Source organism: Arvicola amphibius, chromosome 14 (assembly GCF_903992535.2).
Source record: "Arvicola amphibius chromosome 14, mArvAmp1.2, whole genome shotgun sequence".
Classification (NCBI taxonomy): domain Eukaryota; kingdom Metazoa; phylum Chordata; class Mammalia; order Rodentia; family Cricetidae; genus Arvicola; species Arvicola amphibius.
The window spans coordinates 20,227,892-20,246,336 of NC_052060.1; the positions used below are offsets into that span (position 1 = coordinate 20,227,892).

Consider the following 18,445-nt stretch of genomic DNA (forward strand, 5'->3'; position numbering starts at 1 on the left):
GGTTGAGAGTTCGAGGATGACCTTGAACTTCTGGTTTTATGCGGTGTTGGGGATCGGATATACTTCATGCATGCTAGGTAAGCATTCTACCAGCTGAGGAGCATCCATCCCCCGAGGTCGAGGATCTTAGCAATAAGTTTGTGTCACCCGGAACTGGTTATGGTCAAACAAACTGGTTATGGTCAAACTGGTTATGGTAGCAGCGTTCTTTGCCGAGCTGGAACTTTCAGACCGTATTGTCAGGGTCTCATTATGTACTGCCTGAATTCTGTGGGCCAGTGGTAGGTGAGAAGGCCAACACCTACCCCTTTTCATCTGGGCCATCATTTCTTCTAGGCGTCTCGTGTGAAAAGGGAGCATTTGGCATTTACAGCTGAGTTGCTGCTGATTCTCTGATACAGAGCCCAGAGGATAAATCTGCATTATCACAATTTTTGTTGCAACGGAAGCTGGAAGCAGAATGGAAGTGGCAGAAAAGAACATACCGGTAAATGCTGCTCTTCTCACCCATCTACAGGGGTCTCGGAGGGGTGTACTGTGGAGAAATGACAAATTATCCTATTTAGGCCCTTGCTTCTCCCTGAGGTGTGAACTCAATAAGATTGACATCAATGATCAGTGAAATAGTCACATTTGATGTATATAAAGTAAAAATACCTCTAGACATGCAAATGGGTCACCCTGGAGATTTTATTTTCCTTTTCTTTCCCTGGATTGTTTAAAGTGTAGAGTCTTCTGAGGAGGTCTGTTGAGGCCTGAGACGTGGCATTTCTCTAAGTTTCCAGGAAGACGCTATACTGGTTTAGGGACCACATTTGGAGACCTAAGCTGAACATCCCTCCTGCGCAGCATTTGGGCACTTGAGGAAGGCACCAAACCTTCCCTTGATTAATGTTAGCACTAACAAGTGTGAAATCTGGCAGAGAGCGGGAGAGAGAGAGAGAGAGAGAGAGAGAGAGAGAGAGAGAGAGAGAGAGAGAGAGAGAGAGAGAGCGAGCGAGCTAGCAGGCAGGGGCTCGGTTGCATGTGGGGTATGTTTTGTTGTATTGCTGAGGATGGAAGCCAGGGCCTCGTTCATGCAAGACAGGTGGTCACCACTAATCTAAATCCCAGCCACACTTGTCCTTAGCCAGTGATACCCAATAAACGCAATCATTGCTCTAGGTACAGGTTTAGTCTGGTTCACTTGTTTCCAGCACTGATAGGAATAGTAGGCACAGCTGTTGCAGATACAGCTAACATTTCTTTTTCTCCTGGACCTGCTAAAAAAAGGCTATTCCGATTTAGGACTGTAGCAGTAAAATCATTGCAGTAGGGTTTAACTCAGCCTTGGATGGAGAAACCTATATAGATAGAGATGTGTAAAAGGAAGAGGGGATGGGAAGAGGGTTTGTGCCTAGACAATGAAGAGGAAATACTGTCTAGAATCTGAGCTTTAGATGGTGAGGGTGCTCAGGTGTCAAGGGTGGGAAATTCACCTTAAACTGAGTTCAGCACTTCTTGCTAAAACTGGCCTATACCCTCCACAGCCTGGGATTCAGACCTTAGAGGTTTGAGCAAAGATTGGGAGCTGAGGGAGTTTGTGATCTGCCCAGTGTCTCCTAATCTCTGGTCTGTCTGGACCACAGCTTTTGGCAGTTCACACAGTAAAACAACCTCTGAAGATTAGCTGTGGAAGCATAAACCCAGCTAGAGCATGCTGAAAAGACGGGGTGTGGTGTGTGGAGGGGTGGAGGGAGTGGGGTGGAGGGGATACTGCCTGATGACTTCAGGTTTAAGCTGTGTGGAGGTTGTTGTTGCCTCAGTTAATTGGGGAGAAGAAATTTTCTTTTCTTAAATATCTAAAGTCATGCGTGAGTGAGAACTTGTTTAAAATCTTTCAGTGCAATAGTGTGATTGGAGGTAATTTTGAAGAAGTTTGTCCAGAGAAGGTAATTAGGTTTAAACCGCCTTTATACAAACAACGGTACCAGTTCGTTAGAGATTTAGTGGATCGCCATGAACCCAAGAAGGTAATTATCTTTTTTTTTAAACTGTTAAGATTGCTCTATTAAAATGGTTTATCAAATATGCTCGTAAGGATAGACTTCTCCCTCCCTCCCAGTGTTAGGGTTACAGACAGGAGCTTTGGCATGCAGGACAAGCACTCTACCGCTAAGCGACCTCCCGTGCCTTAGACAGACTTGAGTGATTTGGGGTGGTGGATAGAAGTATGGTACATTGTAATACAGGTAGAGAACTGTCAAAAAGAAAAAAAGATGGTTGTGTTGCTTTGTCTGGCTTCTAATTCATACTCACGTCACCCCCTGCCTCAGCCTCTCGAAGTAGAGATTGCAATAGCGAGAAGACCGTAAGGCCATGTGCTCCACGTGTTTCAGGGTTAAGCTATTGTTGTTTTTTTTCTTTTTCAACCATGGAGGAGTGACCAAAGTCACAAATTGGGAAAGCCTTTGATAGTCCCAAGAAGGGCCAGCAGCATTTTTAACAGTGAGGGCAGCTTAATTATAGTCAGAGAAGTTTATTTTGGAGATAGGGTCTTAGAGTTCAAGAAGGCCTCCAACTCCACGCTCCGGCTTCTCCCTCCCAAGTCTGGGGTTGTAAGTGTTTGCCTCTACACCTGCCTTACCTCCCCCACCCCCAGCCTATTATAAAATATAAGATCTGGCTATGTTGCCCCAGCTGGTCTCAAACTCTTGGACTCAAGTGATTTCTTTTTCTTTTCTTTCTTTTTTGTCTGTTACATTCTTTTTGTTTTTGTTTTTTTGAGACAGGGCTTCTCTATGTAGTCCAGGCTGCCCTAGATTTCAGTCTGTAGACCAGGCTGGCTTCGAGCCCAGAGATCTGCCTGCATCTGCTTCCACCGTGCTGGGCCTCAAGTGATTCTTGATTTCCATTCAGTCGTCTCCTTTCCCTGACAGTAGTGGGGTCTACAGGTGTTTGCCAGCCTAGCTGGGAAGAGTCAGTGAGGAAAACCTCTGTCATCAGTCTGGGGAGACAAAGTTGAGTGGCATGGGGCAGGGCTGGGGGAGAAGCTTGAGGAAACTGGTTAAGGGAAATTATGGAAACAAATAGTAATTTTCCACATTGAGGCAGAGATTGGAAACAGAGTCTTTAGCTAAGCCTTAATGGAGGAAGGTGGTTCTTCGCTGGGACCCCTTTCCTGGAACGTGAAGCACAGCTGAGTCTCTTTAGCCTTGTACAGTACAGGGAGCTCAATGCTCAGGTGGAAATCACCTGGTTAGCAGGTACAATGGCTCATGTCAGCCCGTGTAGGCTCTTGCTGCTAAGTCTCATGACTTGAGTGCAATCCCTTGAACCACCTGGTGGAAGCAAGAGCCCTGACTCCTGCAGGTTCTCTGATTCCCACCCAGGTGCTGTGGTAAGCAAGAAAAACACAACAACATTAAAAAGAGTTCTCCATTATTTTTAAAGATTTATTCGAAGCTGGGCGTGGTGGAGAATGCCTTTAATCCCAGCACTCAGGAAGCAGAGGTGGATCTCAGAGTTCGAGGCCTGGTCTACAGAGTGGATTTCAGGACAGCCAGGACTATACAGAGAAACCCTGTCTCAAACCCCTGTGTCCCCCCCTCCCACACACACACAAAAGAAAAGAAAAATAAACCACTTGAGCCCAAGAGTCCAAGAGTTAGAGACCAGTTGGGGCAACATAGCCAGACTATTTTCAAAAGTGGGGGGTGGGGAGTGGTATTCTCAGGGGTAGTGGCAAACATTTGTAATGCCAAATTTGGGAGGGAGAGGCAAGAGTAGAGTTGGATATCAGATCCTCTGGAATTGGAAAAGGCTTCCTTTAGTTGCCTTAGCTAGTCTACAGATGTTCACACATCTGCCTCAGCAGCCTTTTCAGCACATCTGTCCACTTGAAGGGTCTGAAGGGCCTCTTTTTTTTCCCAATATGGAATTTCATATGTCTCAATGTGATTGTTCCCCTGGGGATATGGTGCAGTTGGTGGAATGCTTATCCAGCATGCACAGAGCCCTGGGGTTGACTCCAGCATCTCATAAAGGGCATAGTGGTGCATACTGTAATCCCAGAACTCTTTAACACTCAGGAGGTGGTTTGGCTACACATCAAGACTCAACTTGTGATTCTTGCTCTGATAACCTTGAACCTCAAGCAATTGTTCTGAATAAGCATGGCTTTGTCTGACTTTTTCTCAAGCACTGATTTACCTTCAGGATTAAAAAGTCTCAATTTAATTTGGTTTTTGTGTATACAATTCTACCTCCAAAGATCCTTCCATATAAAAACTTTGTTTTCACTACTGATTCACAATCTCCCACTGAGGTGCGTGCGCGCGAGCACATGCACACATGCACGCACATATGTGTGGGTGGAGGTCCCAAAATGGTCAAAATTGGGTGTCTTTCTCTGTCACTCCCTACCGTATGTTTTTTGAGATAGGCTTCTCATAGAACCCAGATCTCTCAGATTTGGCTAGGCTCTAAATAGGGTTTTAGACACTCTCCCACATCTGACTTTATATGGAACGCAGGTCCTTATTCTTGCACTTCACTAATCTGACCCGTTTTCCCGGGCACCCTCTAGTTTTAAAAGCTCCTACTTTTCTCGATGTGAATGTTTTGCAAATGATGCTGTGTTTCATCTATAGGTTGCAGACCTGGGATGTGGTGATACCAAACTCCTAAAGCTTCTAAAAAGCTATCCATGCATTCAGCTGCTTGTTGGGGTAGATATCAATGAAGAAAAATTACATTCAAATGGGTAATACTTCTAGTGCTATGGTTTGGATGTGTTTCATCTCCCAAAGGTGCTTGTGTTGGAAGCTTGTCCCCAGAGTGGTAGAGCTGTCACCAGGTGGGGGGTATAGTCTTAGGTCATGGGGGCTCTCACCTAAGAGATGGACTCTTCCTCCTTTTTGAAACATGATAATTATGATATAGCATAAGTGTTCTCTGCTTAAATTTGCGGTGTGCCATCATGCCTGGCTTTAATGCCTATCTCCTAAGTGGTGGGTTGTGTCTCATGGCTGCATCAGTTCCTAGGAAGGGTTGTAGCGTACGCTTGGTCCCTCCACACCACATCCACCTTTCTGCTTCTCTGATACATAGATTTCTAGATTGTTTTGAACCTGTTCTTCTAAAGAGCCGAAATGTCTGTTCCAAAGAGAGGCAAAGTGTGGCAATGAGAACAGTGTAGGAAATTTAAAGTCATGTTTAGTGACCTAACTTCCCGGCTTCCTTCAGCCGCCCCATGGCCTAGTGTTTAATGCCAGAGAAAAACAGGCCAAGTGGGACTCACATCAGGGATCCGGGTTCTGCAGCTGAGAGCTCAGGGCCTCTCCTCATACAGCTAGGTGCACGCTCTACTCTGAGCCATATCCCCAGCCTCGATCACTAAGTTGGTTGTTTCCTTATGCTGCTGACTGATGATTGTTCTCTTGCAGGCATTACTTGTCTCCCTACCTGGGGGAGTTTGTAAAACCCCGAGATCTAGATTTGACTGTCATCTTGTATCATGGCTCTGTTGTGGAGAGAGACTCTCGCCTGATTGGATTCGATTTGATAACATGCGTTGAATTGTAAGTCTGGAAGTTGCATCGGCTCTCCACTTTGGAAAATGTGAAGGAATTAGCCTCAGTAATCAATGTCATTATTTGTAAAATGATCACAATTCATCAGCTGGGAGTATCTTTTTACTTTTAGTATTTTTCTCAGGAATTCCAAGAATGAAGATAATTCCAGAAACAGACATTCATACACTCGCCACATGGCCACCTGTGACTACTTCCTTCTGGTCCTTATCATATGTGTGTGCACCCTCTCCCTCCCCATGGTGCTTTGCACCCTGAAATAATTAAACAATTATATACATAGGCCTTTACTCCTGTTTAAAAGTTTCATTTGTGGGTCTGGAGAGATGTCTCAGTGATTAAGAACACTTGTTCTTGCAGAGGATATGGGTTCAGTTCCTAGCACCCACACGGTAGCTAACATCCATCCATGGCTCCATTCCATGGGCACCAACTACCTCTTTTGACCTCTGAGGGCATATGGTTTGCAAGCAGAACACTCACATGCATAAACATAAAGAAATTCATTTGTATTTCTTCTTTTATAATGTATCTAGCTTTTAGATTTTAATTGACTTTTATGCGTACAAGTGTTTGCTGAATGAATGTCTTTGTGCCATGTAAGTGCAGTGCCTGAGGAGGATGGAAGAGGGACTGGATCCCTGGGACTGGAATCACAGACAGTTGGCAGTTGTGAGCCACCCTCTAGATGGTGGAAATCAAATTCTGGTCCTCTGGAATAGCAGCCAGTGCTCTTAACCACTGAGTCATCTCCAGCCCTTGTGTAACATAGCCCAGCATGGTCTCAAACTTGCTGTATATAATCTTGAATGTCTCATCCTTCTGCCTCTACCTCTCAAGTGCTGTGATTAGAGGTGTGTGCCACCATGCTCAGTTTATGTGGTGCTAAGGATCGAAATCAGGGCTTTGTGCCCTTTAGGGTTTCTCTTGCTGTGATTTGTAATCTTATTCTGTTGCGATCAGACAGGACACAGGGAATAATTTCAGTTTTTCTGTACTCTTAGGACATGCTTGGTGTCCTAATTCATGATCTACTTTAGAGAAAGTTCCATGGGCTTCTGGAAAGAATGTGTATTCTGCAGTGTTTGAATGGAATATTCTGTAGATTGTATGTTAAGTCCTTTTGATCTATGAGTCATTTAATTCAGATATTTCTTTTGTTGGGATGGTCTGTCAATTGATAAGAGTCGGGTAGTGGTGTTCCTTCTGTTGTGCTGGGGTTAATCTGTGATGCCACATTTAGTAATATTTGGTAATGTCTTTAAAAATAATCCTTATCTTTTGAGATTAATATAATTTTGTTGCTCTCCCCGCTGCTCTTCCTGCCAAGTCTTCCCATGAATCATATTGTTTGAGGTGTTGGGGATCCAATGCAGGGCACTGCCACTGAACCCCAGCTCCAGTCCTGTCATATTTCTGTTATTACTTGTAGTTACAGACTTCAGACGTTGTGGGATTAGGTACAAGGTACTGGTACTGGTACAAAGTACCAGGCTCACTAATTCTTTACGTTTGGTTCCATTTACTTAGGCTTTTCCTTTAGGTGTAATCTCCTGTATGCATTTTTAATATGATCCACTTGAGTACATTGGAGACAATGGCCTTTTACTCATAAATACCTATATGTTAAAGATGTTTTCCCAAAACTTTCATTAGATTGTGTGTGTGTGTGGGTGTGTGGGTGGGTGGGTGGGTGTTCCTGAACTCTCATGTTGTCAGGCTTGAAGGCAAGCACCTTTAGCCTGTTAGCCATATTGCAGGCCCTTAAATATCTTTTCTAAGAAGAAATACTTTGGGTCAACGAGATGGCTCAGCAGGAAAAGTCACTTGGCTATGTAAGTCTACAGACCTGAGTTCAGTTTCCAGAACCCATGTAAAGGTGGAAGGAGAGAATTGTTTTTCAGTGTTGTACTCTGGTCTCCACATGGCACATGCATGTCCTCCCATCATACACTCACAATAATAATAAATTAAAAAATAAGATGGTGTGCTTCCTCTTATGTAGCCATAGTATGTTGTGTTAAGAAATCACACAATGTCCAGGTGTGGTTCATGTCTTTAATCCTAGCACTCAGGAGGCAGAGGCAGGCAGATCTCTGAGTTCGAGGCCAGCCTGGTCTACAAAGTAAGTTCCTGGACAGCCAGAGCTACACAGAGAAACTTTGTCTCGAAAAACCTAAAAAACAAAAACCAGGCTCACAATGATGTGTATGGCATATGGTCATGTTATATAGTCCACATCCAACACTTAACAACTCAGTTGTTCTAGTGATAGCTTTTATAACTATTTTCAAGTCTAATTATCACTTAAAATGGGCTTTGTTTTATTTTTTATTTTATGCTTTGGTACTACATAGAGACAGTATCTCTCTATGTAGCCCTGGTTGTCCTTGAGCTCACAGCTCTGCCTCTGCTGCATGAGTGTTGGGATCAAAGGTGTGCACCACTACATCTAGCCTGGGATTTTAGTAGTGATGCCCTGGAGTGTCTATTAATCATCTGGAACAGGGTTGCTCAGTCTTTCTGCTTTCTAGAACATCCCTTAATCTGGATCCAGCATAGCATTTCAGTGTTAGATTTTGACAATGTTTTTATTTTGGCGGGATGTTGATCAAGTGCTTCATACATGCTGAGCAGATGCTACAGCTCTGAACTACCTGCTGTCCCAGGAAACGTGTGTGGGTTTATGTATTCAAGAATGTAAATGCCTGGGAGCTGGAGACTAGTTGATTTCCTGTGTCTTCCCTAGTTACTCTCACCTTGTATTTTGTTTATTCACTCATTTGTTCATTCATTCGTTCATTTACTTATTTCTTGAGATAGGGCTTTTTTCCTATGTAGTTCTGGCTATCCTGGAACTAGCTCTTATAGACCAGGTTGGCCTTGAACTCACAGAGATCTGCCTGCCTCTGCCTCCTGAATGCTGGGAATAAAGGCATGTGCCACCATTCCCGACCACCTTGTATTTTTGAGATGGGTCTCTCATTGACCCTGGATCTTGCTGATTGTCTACACTGGCTGGCCAACAAGCCCAAGAGATTTTCTGATCTTTGCCTCCCCAACATTGGGGTTTGCAGATGTATGTTCCCATGCCAGATTTTTTTTTTCTGAGTACAGGGGATCTGAACTTAGGTCCTCATTCTTGCACACGTACATCCACATGTGAGTCCAGGGGCCCTGGGGGTCAGCAGAGGGCATTGGATCCTCTGGAGCTGGAGTTCCAGGTGGTTGTGAGTCACCTGACATAGGTGCTGGAAACCACGCTTGGTTCCTCTGTGAGAGGAGCACGTGCTCATAATTGCTGAGCTGTCTGGCAGTGTCCTGTCGTTTTTGAAAAGAAATCAGAGGCAATGATGTGTTCTTGGGAAATTAAGGAATATACAAGTTGAGATACTTTTAAAAAAAGGAATGTTGATATGAGTTCTGCAGAGAGCACTGGAGGATGGATCTTAGTTGATGGATCACCCTGGCAAAGCTGGGAGTGGGAAGGATTCAAACATGAGAACAGTTGGTCATGGGTTGTGGGCTGCTGCATCATCAGAGAAGGGATTGTTTTTGCCAAGTCAATTAGGAGAATACACCCAGTGAAGCCGTATTAATTCTGTCTTTCTTATCAACCATTTTAGAATAGAGCATCTGAATTCAGATGACCTGGCCAAATTTCCCGAAGTGGTTTTTGGATACCTGTCGCCATCCATGGTTGTCATCACCACACCAAATGCTGAATTCAACCCCCTGTTTCCCACAGTGTCTCTGAGGGATGCAGATCATAAATTTGAGTGGAGTAGAAAGGAGTTCCAGACCTGGTGAGCTCAGAAGGGTTCTTTGGTTTGTTGTTGTTTGGCAGCAGTCCTGTTATAGGAAGTAAGCTGTGCTATGTCTGTCTTATTCAAACTTAGTTTATTCCAGCAAGGTCTCCGTGTGTGGCACATGATGTAGCCGGATCACAAGGAAAGCAGCCCATTTGGGCCGCAGGAGAAAAGAGCGTGTGCCTAGTGGATGCTCTTTAGGAGGCACCTGTAGTGTGGGCATAGATTGAGGGCCAGAGTGGGGAGGCTGTGGGCTGTGAGGGGCGCTCACGCCCATGCATGGGGGGGCTGCTTGGCCTCACCCACACCTGCACGCTGCCCGTCCCATAGCCCCCCTTTCCTCTTCCTGAGGTAACTTGGAAACCTAAAACGTGTCACTGCCTTTGTTCCCCACAGATGTCGGGTGTCATGGTAACCCATCATAAACTTGTGCAGGGATGCTTAACTTTGGAATATTTTCTTAGCGGTGATGTCTCATTATATAGCTCAGGCTAGCTCTAACCGCCGTATCCTTCTGCCTTATCAGTTCAAGTAACATGATAGGCATGCGCCTCCTTGTTTGGCTGAGAAGTCCTTTGATTCATATGTTTTCTGTTTTTCCTAAAACTGCTGACAAGAAGTCACTTAAGAATTGTTTGTTGACACCAGGCAGTGGTGGCGCACGCCTTTAATCCCAGCACTCAGGAGGCAGAGGCAGGTGGATCTCTGTGAGTTTGAGGCCAGCCTGGTCTACAAAGCAAGTTCTAGGACAGTCAGGGCTATTACATGAGAAACCCTGTCTTGAAAAGCCAAAAAAAAAAAAGTGTTAAGCAGAACTGTGTGTGCGGAGAAGTGACTTCTCTTTGTTGTTTGATATCAGGGCTTCACGAGTGGCAAACTGCTACAATTATTGTGTGGAGTTTACTGGGGTCGGGACACCCCCAGCTGGGTCTGAGCATGTCGGATATTGCACCCAGATAGGTGTCTTTAGGAAGAACAGCGGGAAGCTAGCTGAATCCCATGTTTCACAGCAGCATGACCGGCATGTGTACAAAGCAGTGAGTATTCCTGTGAAATAGCTGTCAGGGCTAGAAGTCCATGGGTCACATGATGGGCAGTGAGAACAGGACTACAACTACAGCTGCCGCCCACTACCCTACCACCATTACTGCCATTACCGCCACTACTACTGCCATTACCGCCACTACTACCACCATTACCGCCACTTCTACCGCCGTTACAGCCACTGCTACCGCCATTACCACACTTCTACCGCCATTACCGCCACTACCACTTCCTTCTTCCTTCTTCCTCCTCTTCCTCCTTATCCCCACCCCTCTTCGTCATCTGTGTTTTCTCCTTCCATTTTTCTCTCCCCTCCCCCCTTCTCCTTTTCCACATCACTAGTCCCCGAAGTAGAAAGCAGAATAAATGACATGCTTATTTGTTTCTCTTTTTTCTTGACAGGGTCTCACTATATAGCTCTGGCTGGCCTAGAACTTCCTATGTAGCCCAGGCTGGCCTTGAATACACAGAGATCTGCCTGCCTCTACCTCCCGAGTGCTGGGGTCAAAGGTGTGCACCACTACACCTAGCCAAGTGACCTAATTTTGAGGCTCATGTAGAAAGATGCTTCAGGCTCCATGAGTCCTGGCAGGGTCAGGGTCAGTCTGTAGCATTCTTTGAGACTGCCTGGCCCCTTGGCTTTACGTGACAAAGAGCAGTTTACTGGAGGTCTTCTTAGGATGTTTCAGAGATGACTCCTGCTGCTGCTTCCTTTGTAACCTCTTAGTGTTAGTAACAGTAAAGGGACAGCCAGGAACAGTTCCTCTCCAGCCCATAATGCACGAATATATGCATATATACATACACAGACACACATACACGCACATACACGCACATACACGCACGCACATGCACGCACACGCACATACACGCACGCACACGCACGCACACGCACGCACATGCACGCACATGCACATACATACACACATACACACACACACATACACACATACATATATACACACACATACATGCACATACATACACACATATACACACATACACATACATACACACACATACACAGGCACACAAACACATGCACGCACAAAACCTACTTCGTCTTTCAAAAGAATCCATTCTTCTTTTGATGGAATCATTTTCATTTTTGATTTTCTTTAGCCTGTGTGTCACTTTGTGGCCTAGACTGGCCTTGATCTCTTGGACCAGCAGTTCTCTTAGTCATGTACCACTGATTCTAGATTGAACCAGTGTTTCTTTTTACACTAATTTCCATGTAATAGCAAGTAGAAACATTGGATTGTAGGTTCGGTTAGGCTTTCAACATCTGTTAACTCCAGTCCCATCAGATCTAATGCCCTCTCTGGCTTCAGTAAGCACCAGACATGCACATGTTGTATAGACACACATGCAAGCAAAACACTCATACATACCAAATAATAAAATATCTTTTTTTTTTTAAAAAGGAATGCTGGGTTAGTGCCTGTTGGTAGAAACACTCCTGCGATATAGTTGTCATTAGAATTGGAAGCGAAGCAAAGCAGCTGCCTGGTATCTATGTGTGTTTGGTTTACAGTGAGATTAAGGCTTTTACAGTGCACAGCTTGTGACTGAATTGCTGATGGTTTAAACACACCTCAGTATTCTGCTTGGTTTTTCTTCCCTTAGGTTTATTCAACCTCCTACCCGAGTTTACAGCAGGAAAAGGTGCTAAAGTTTGTACTGGTCGGGGAGCTCCTGATACAAGTGGAACGCCTGAGACTGAGGTACCAGCGGATGCTGAGGGAGCGGGAGAAGGAACTGGGCCCTAATCCAGGGCACGCGGACTGCTCCCCAGCCCCTCACCTACTCTTGGAAGCAGTATTCACAGAGGCTGAAAAGGCCAGGATAGAAAATACTCCCCAGCCCTTCTGTGAAGGAGAGAAGTTTTTCATACCCCTGAGGAGACTGCTCGCTTACCCCAAGCTGCAGCGCTTGTGTACTGACGAAGAGAGGATGCGGTCCCTCATTGCTGACTCGGTGTCCCTAAGCAGCGACGGTTCTGCAGTCATGGTTGACCTGCACAATTCTTGGGATTATCCGTCTGAAGATAACTGAGCCACCTGAATTTTTCTGAAGCTCAAGAGTCTCGCTGAGAGTTGAGTTGTCTTGGAATTCAAACTTTTTTGTTTTTGTGGTGCTGGCAATTGGACCCTGGGCCATTTGCATGGTAAGCAAGCACTTTGACACTCAGTTACGCCCTCAGCCCTGGGATTTAAACTTTTCACAGTCATAATTCAAGTACTACTTTGAAAGTTTTAACACAAATCAGGTCCTGAACTGGTTGACAGACGTGCCTGGCGTAGACTGCTCTTCGCTGAGAAAAAGGGCTTAACTGGAAGGAGCTGCCTTCCTTTAACATTGGGTTTTTATTTTCCATTTGGTGTTTACAAGAACATTGGGTGTGGCCATGTGTTCGTTTTGTCCTTGCCCAGTTTTGGTGTTAGAACCATATGTTGAATGTGACATTAAAACATTTAAATGCAATCAAAGCCACTTGAGAACCTTTCTCGGGGCTGGACATAGAAGCCCTTACCTATAATCCTAGCACCTGGATGGAGGACACAAGAGGATCATGGGTTTGAGACCAGCCTAGACTGCATGGTGAGACCCTATCTCGGAAACAAAACCAATTCCTCTGCCCAACTTTTCCTAGGGGTGATGTAACTTTAAAATCTAGGATTATCCTTTTACTTTTCAAGAATATGTTATATGAGAAAGGTACATGGGTGATTTTTGAAGGGTATAGAAATCTCCTGCAGTAATCACTGTCCACATTGTGTGTAGTGCTAGAGGTTGAACCCCAGAGCTTTGCACATTTAGGTAAGGGCTCTACCATTGAGCTACATCCTCACACACTTATGAATACCCTCCCAAAGCTTTCTGACTGGAGTTGGGGTGGGAATAGCTGCAGGGAGAGAGAAATGTGGCTTTGTTTAAGGAAAGAGAAAAGGGGCCCCAAGGGGATATTCTTGTGTGCGGCATGGGAGTCCAGAGGTGTCAGCCAGGCATGGCTGCTCCACGGTGTCAGAGTCCCTGATGTTCATCTTGGTAACTGTGGCGGAGACGGTGGATTAACCTGGGGTTCCCACTTGTATAGCCCACACTAGCAGAAAGAGAGGAGGGGCTCGTTAGCTGCCCAGTGTGCTTTGTGGCTTGTTGCTAGGCAACACTGCTGCCACTTCCTGTGTGACAGTAAGGGAAGTTGAGAAGTGATATTCTAAGAAGGCACATGCATACTCAGTCATCTCCTAAGGAACCAGAAGACAATGGACATGTTGACACACAGCCCATGCCACTTGATAGCGGTGACCTCCCTGGGGCTTAGTCTGGGGCTGTTCTGTGGGTGCAGAGTTGGCCCCTGGACAAGAGCTCTGTGGACACTTATCCTTAAGCCGAGTCTTCAAGGGTTCATTATCAGTGGATTTGGTGAGAATGTTTTCATTAGAAAAATCTTAATCCCATAGGCACTGCCAACCAGATGCCGTCTTTGAATCTTCTAGATTAACCCATCAGATTTCCACGTGCCTCGGTGCTCACAGGCGTACACGACCTAGACAGAAGTGTGTGTTCCTTTCCACACCCAGATGCCCTGTCTTCACCTTTCCATGTCTGTGCCCAAGGTTTTCCTCAGCATTCCCTGCCCATCATGGCTCTTTGCTGACGTCACGTTTTCTAGCCATGGTAAAGCCCTCGATCATATCTTCTTCCAAAGTTAGTCCATCAGTTCCCTTGAGGCCAGATAACCCCTTACCCACAAACCCTTTATGTGCTTACGACTGCTATGGGGACAAGAACAGCTCTCTTGTGTGTCTGCATTTCCTGCATCTACCTCTCCCTCTTCCCCAGAGCTGTGTATGTGCTAGGGAAGCACTTTACCTCTGAGCCACACTCCAGCCTCTGGCTCGCACTTCCCAGCTTTGATAAATGCCCTTCTTTGCACATTGAAAGGCTTAGTCTGTAGCCATCGGCTCTTTTCTCTTTCCTTTGGTACTGGGACTGCACCCGAGGGCTCCATGTGTACCTTGCAGATGCTCTACCCCTGAGCCCAGCTCAGGCCCTTGTTCTGAAGCCACACCCTTATCCTTTAGCAGCACACAAGGGATGATCCTTCTAAAGAGTGAGGAGACTAGAGATGGCAACCCCTACTGCTATGATCACAGAATACAAGCCGGGTGTAGTGGGCTGTGCCTGTAATGCTAGCTCTTGGGAAGTGGAGACAAGAGATTCTGAAGTTCAGAGTCATCCTCGCCTGCATAGCGAGTTTGAAGCCACCCTGGGTTCCATGAGGCCCTGTCTCAGGAAAAACAAAAGCCAAAAATAACTTTCTGCACTCACAATAAAAACCAAATGCAGAGAACAGTCAGGTTTGCTAGGGGAGTTTTGTCCCAATTCTGTGTAAAATGAGGTGTAATAGCCACAATGGGAAGCTCTAATACTGCTGATGAGAAAGTGTTGTGGTAGTTAGAAATAATCACAATTATTTTTCAGCCTGAATGGCCAAGTACCTGACAGCCTTCTAGAAACAGAATAGTGCAAGCATACAACCTTATACTTGCCTGGGCCCTCTGCTCTCTACAGAGCAACTTTTACATTGCTCCTAACCAGACACAGACACACACACACACACACACACACACACACACACACACACACACTCACACACTGCCGAATGGAGATTGCCGAAACCGTGTCCCCTCCAGGCATCGCCCCTAACCTGTCACCTGTGCCTTCACTCTCTCATACCACACTCGTTTGAACCTTGCTGCTGAAGTTCAGTGTTGAGTGACAGACCTCTTCCTTCCTATCCCATCCGAGTCTGGGAATTTTCAGGGAGCATCCTAAGAAACCAGACTTTAGAAACGCACTTTTTGAGGTCCTAATGCCTCATGCTACCTTCCCTTCTGAAACCTCACAAGCCTTGGAACGAGGGGGCTCTTTTAGGATCTATTATCTGGTGACATTTAAGAATCTCTCTGTGCTGGGATCTAATCCAGGCCCCTGCAGATGCTAAGCAGGTGCTTTGCGGAGGTCTACCCCAGCCACAAGGGTTTGTGTAACTTTAATCCCCCTCCCTTCTTTGTCCCCTTGGGAACTCCTGCTAGGAATATATGGTCCATGTATTCTGAGCAAAGCATATTCGCTGTTGTCGTATTTGCTGGGCTAAGCACTGGTTCCTGCTGAGAAGTTGATGGATGGAGAGGAAGTACGTTTTCTTGCAAGCGTAAGCGCTGGTGGAATTTAAAGTGAGACCTTGTATTTCAGACTCGGCATGTAGCAGAATATGACCTCAAACCTCTCGCTCCCACCTCCCAAGTGCTGGGGTCACAGGCCTGTGGCACCATACCTGTTATCTGCAGAACTGGGGGTTGAACCCAGGGCTTCATACATGCTGGGCAAGCACTTCATCTGAGCTACATTCCCAACCTCCAGATGGTTGCAGTCTTGATGGGGAAGGTTGTCGTTACATTTAAATCTCCCTGAAAGCAAACACAGAACAGCACCTAAGCTCCAAATCCCCTTATTCCCAGCATGCTCGAGGCCTGATTTTGATCCCTTAGCAGCACAAATGAAAAGATTCTGTTGTATGTGGTGCACACACCTGCAGTTTCAACACTCAGGAGGCAGAGAGAAATTTGAAGCCAACCTGGTCTATACTCCGTGATCTGGGACAGCTGGGGCTACATAGTGAGACTGCCCACAAGCAGAAAACAAAACCCAAACAAAGGAACAAACGCTGTGCAAATTATTTTTCCTGTAACAGCCTTACAACATAGTGAGACCCTGCCCACAAACAGAAAACAAAACCCAAACAAAGGAACAAACACTGCAAATTATTTTTCCTATAACAGCCTTACAATTTAAATTATGAAAGGAAAACTGTAGTTCAGAACTATATAATCTAAAGTAAAGCTAGTAATGCCTTAATTCTTTTTATCTTCAATACCCACAATCTCATAGCCTCCTGGGGACTCCCAGCTTCTCCTATTCATTGTTCCCTGAAGAGCAGTTCCACCTACTATTCTGCATAGACTCCAGTTGATTGTCTATATTTTATATCAACTCCCCCCAAACGGCTTAAGTGCGTGATTTTTTTTACTCTTGTTAACCTTGTTCTTTTAGTAATATATATTTTAAATATTTGCCTTTTAAGTCTTATGGATATTTGTGTGTATCTGTGTATGTGTGTGCACATGTACGTGCAGGTGTCTGAGAAGGTTAAAAGGGGACAGTGGATTCCCTGGAGCTGGAGTTCCGGGCAGTTGTGAGCCATCCAATGTGGGAGCTGGGAATCGGATCCCAGTCCTGTACAGGAACAGCAGGCGCTCTTAGCGGCCGGACCTTCTCTCTAGCCCCTATTGCATATTTTTGATGTGACTTTGTTCATTAACAACTTATAAATGTAACCGGATGTGCTCCATTCTGTATTGACAACATGTTCTTTTGCAAAATGTTAATAGTTGTGTATAGAAATTCATGTTAAAAAGTTCAATTGCTCTATTCAAAAATTTTGTGTGTAGGGTGTTTTGCCTGCATCTGTGTCTGTGAGCCATGTGCATGCAGTGCCCTTAGAGGCCAGAAGAGGGCCTAGGATTCCTTGGGACTAGAATCAAGGACAGTTGTGAACTGTCACATAAGTATTGGGAATCGAACCTTGGTCCTCTGGAAGAGCAGCCAGTGCTCTTAACCACTGACCATCCCCCACCCCCATTAGTTTTGAGACTGTAAAGAAATGTTCAAGAGCTTGCCCTTCCTGTTCCTTCCTAGAGACAACTAGCGAATATTCCTTGTTCTCGATTCACTAAGGGTAGGTTCCAGTTTTACAAAGACTAATATTATTTCTTACCCCACCATCACCCACTCCAGGTATTTCACTTGAATGGGCCACACAGCTTTAAGAAAAGTATTTACCTGTTTAATTTGTATGTGTCTAGTGTTTTGCCATGTGGCTGGTGCCTGAGGGCAAAAGAGGGCATCGGATTCCCTGGGACTGGGGTTACAGTCAGTCGTGAAGCACCTTGTGGGTGAAGGGAATTGAGCCAGATGATCTTGGAGAGCAGCTGGCACTCTTAAACACGGAGCCATCCCCTGAGCCACACAGTTTTAAGCATAGTAACTCAAGATGTCTGTTCTCCAGTGATTAAACTGCTCTGTGGCAAGGAAGAAGGTGGTTTTGTAGGAGGCAGAATTTTACCTAAACATTCGCCTTGGTCAGTTTTTCCTACCCAGCAGGGCCCACATTCCCAGACTATTATGTAAAACAGGTAGCTAACCATGGCCTCCAGCTCCTGCTTCCAGGCTGGGCAGCTCTAGCTTAGCTTTCTGCTATTATGACAGAATACCTGGGGTAGCTAAAAAGAGAAAGGTTTCGTTTCAACTTACTGTCTTGGAAGTTCCTGTCTGAGGTCATTTCGCTCTGTTGTTTTGGGCCTCTGGCAAGGCAGCCCATGGTGGCCAGACCTCATAGTACAGCAAACCCACTCCCTTGGCAGCCAGGAAGCAAAAGAGAGGAAGGAACCAAGGTCTCAATTCTGCAAAGGCACACCCCCAGTGATGTAAGATCTTCCGTGGTGTTCCACCTCTTAGAAGGTCCATGAATTCCCAGCAGCACCCTCCTCCCCTAGCTCCACCCCCCTCCCCCACCTCGCCCCGGGGCTCTCTGGGAGACATTCAAGATGGAAATGATAGCAAGAACTTTGAGAGATTTCTGTGATTTCACAGAAGCTTGTTTCCCCAGCATTCTTTGAGTTCAGGTTGTTTCCTTATGATCTGCACGGGAGACCTGGTCCCTTAGGCGTCTCCCTGAGACTCTCGTAGCCGCCCCTCCCCGCGGCAGCAGTCAGTTCCCGGCCTGCTCTGACGTCCCATCTTCCTTTCTACAGCCTTTCTAGCGGGCACTGGCGCGTCCATAGTGTCCTCAGCCCTGTCAGTGGCGGCCAAGGAATAATTCCGACTAAGGCAGTTTTCTCCCCTGGACTGGGTTTCAGTGACAACACCCACCATCCCTGGTCCCATGGC

At 45.8% G+C, this 18,445-nt stretch overlaps 1 protein-coding gene across 1 annotated transcript; it reads left to right on the plus strand.

Moving 5' to 3' along the window:
- Positions 1 to 382: 382 nt before the first annotated feature.
- Henmt1 (HEN methyltransferase 1) lies at positions 383 to 12,805 on the plus strand. Its single transcript, XM_038311676.1, has 7 exons — positions 383 to 487; positions 1,884 to 2,012; positions 4,632 to 4,744; positions 5,427 to 5,561; positions 9,200 to 9,379; positions 10,242 to 10,419; positions 12,056 to 12,805. Exons 1-7 carry the CDS (start codon positions 461 to 463, stop codon positions 12,482 to 12,484), a joined length of 1,191 nt encoding a protein of 396 aa, XP_038167604.1. The 5' UTR covers positions 383 to 460; the 3' UTR covers positions 12,485 to 12,805.
- The last annotated feature ends 5,640 nt before the right edge of the window (positions 12,806 to 18,445 follow it).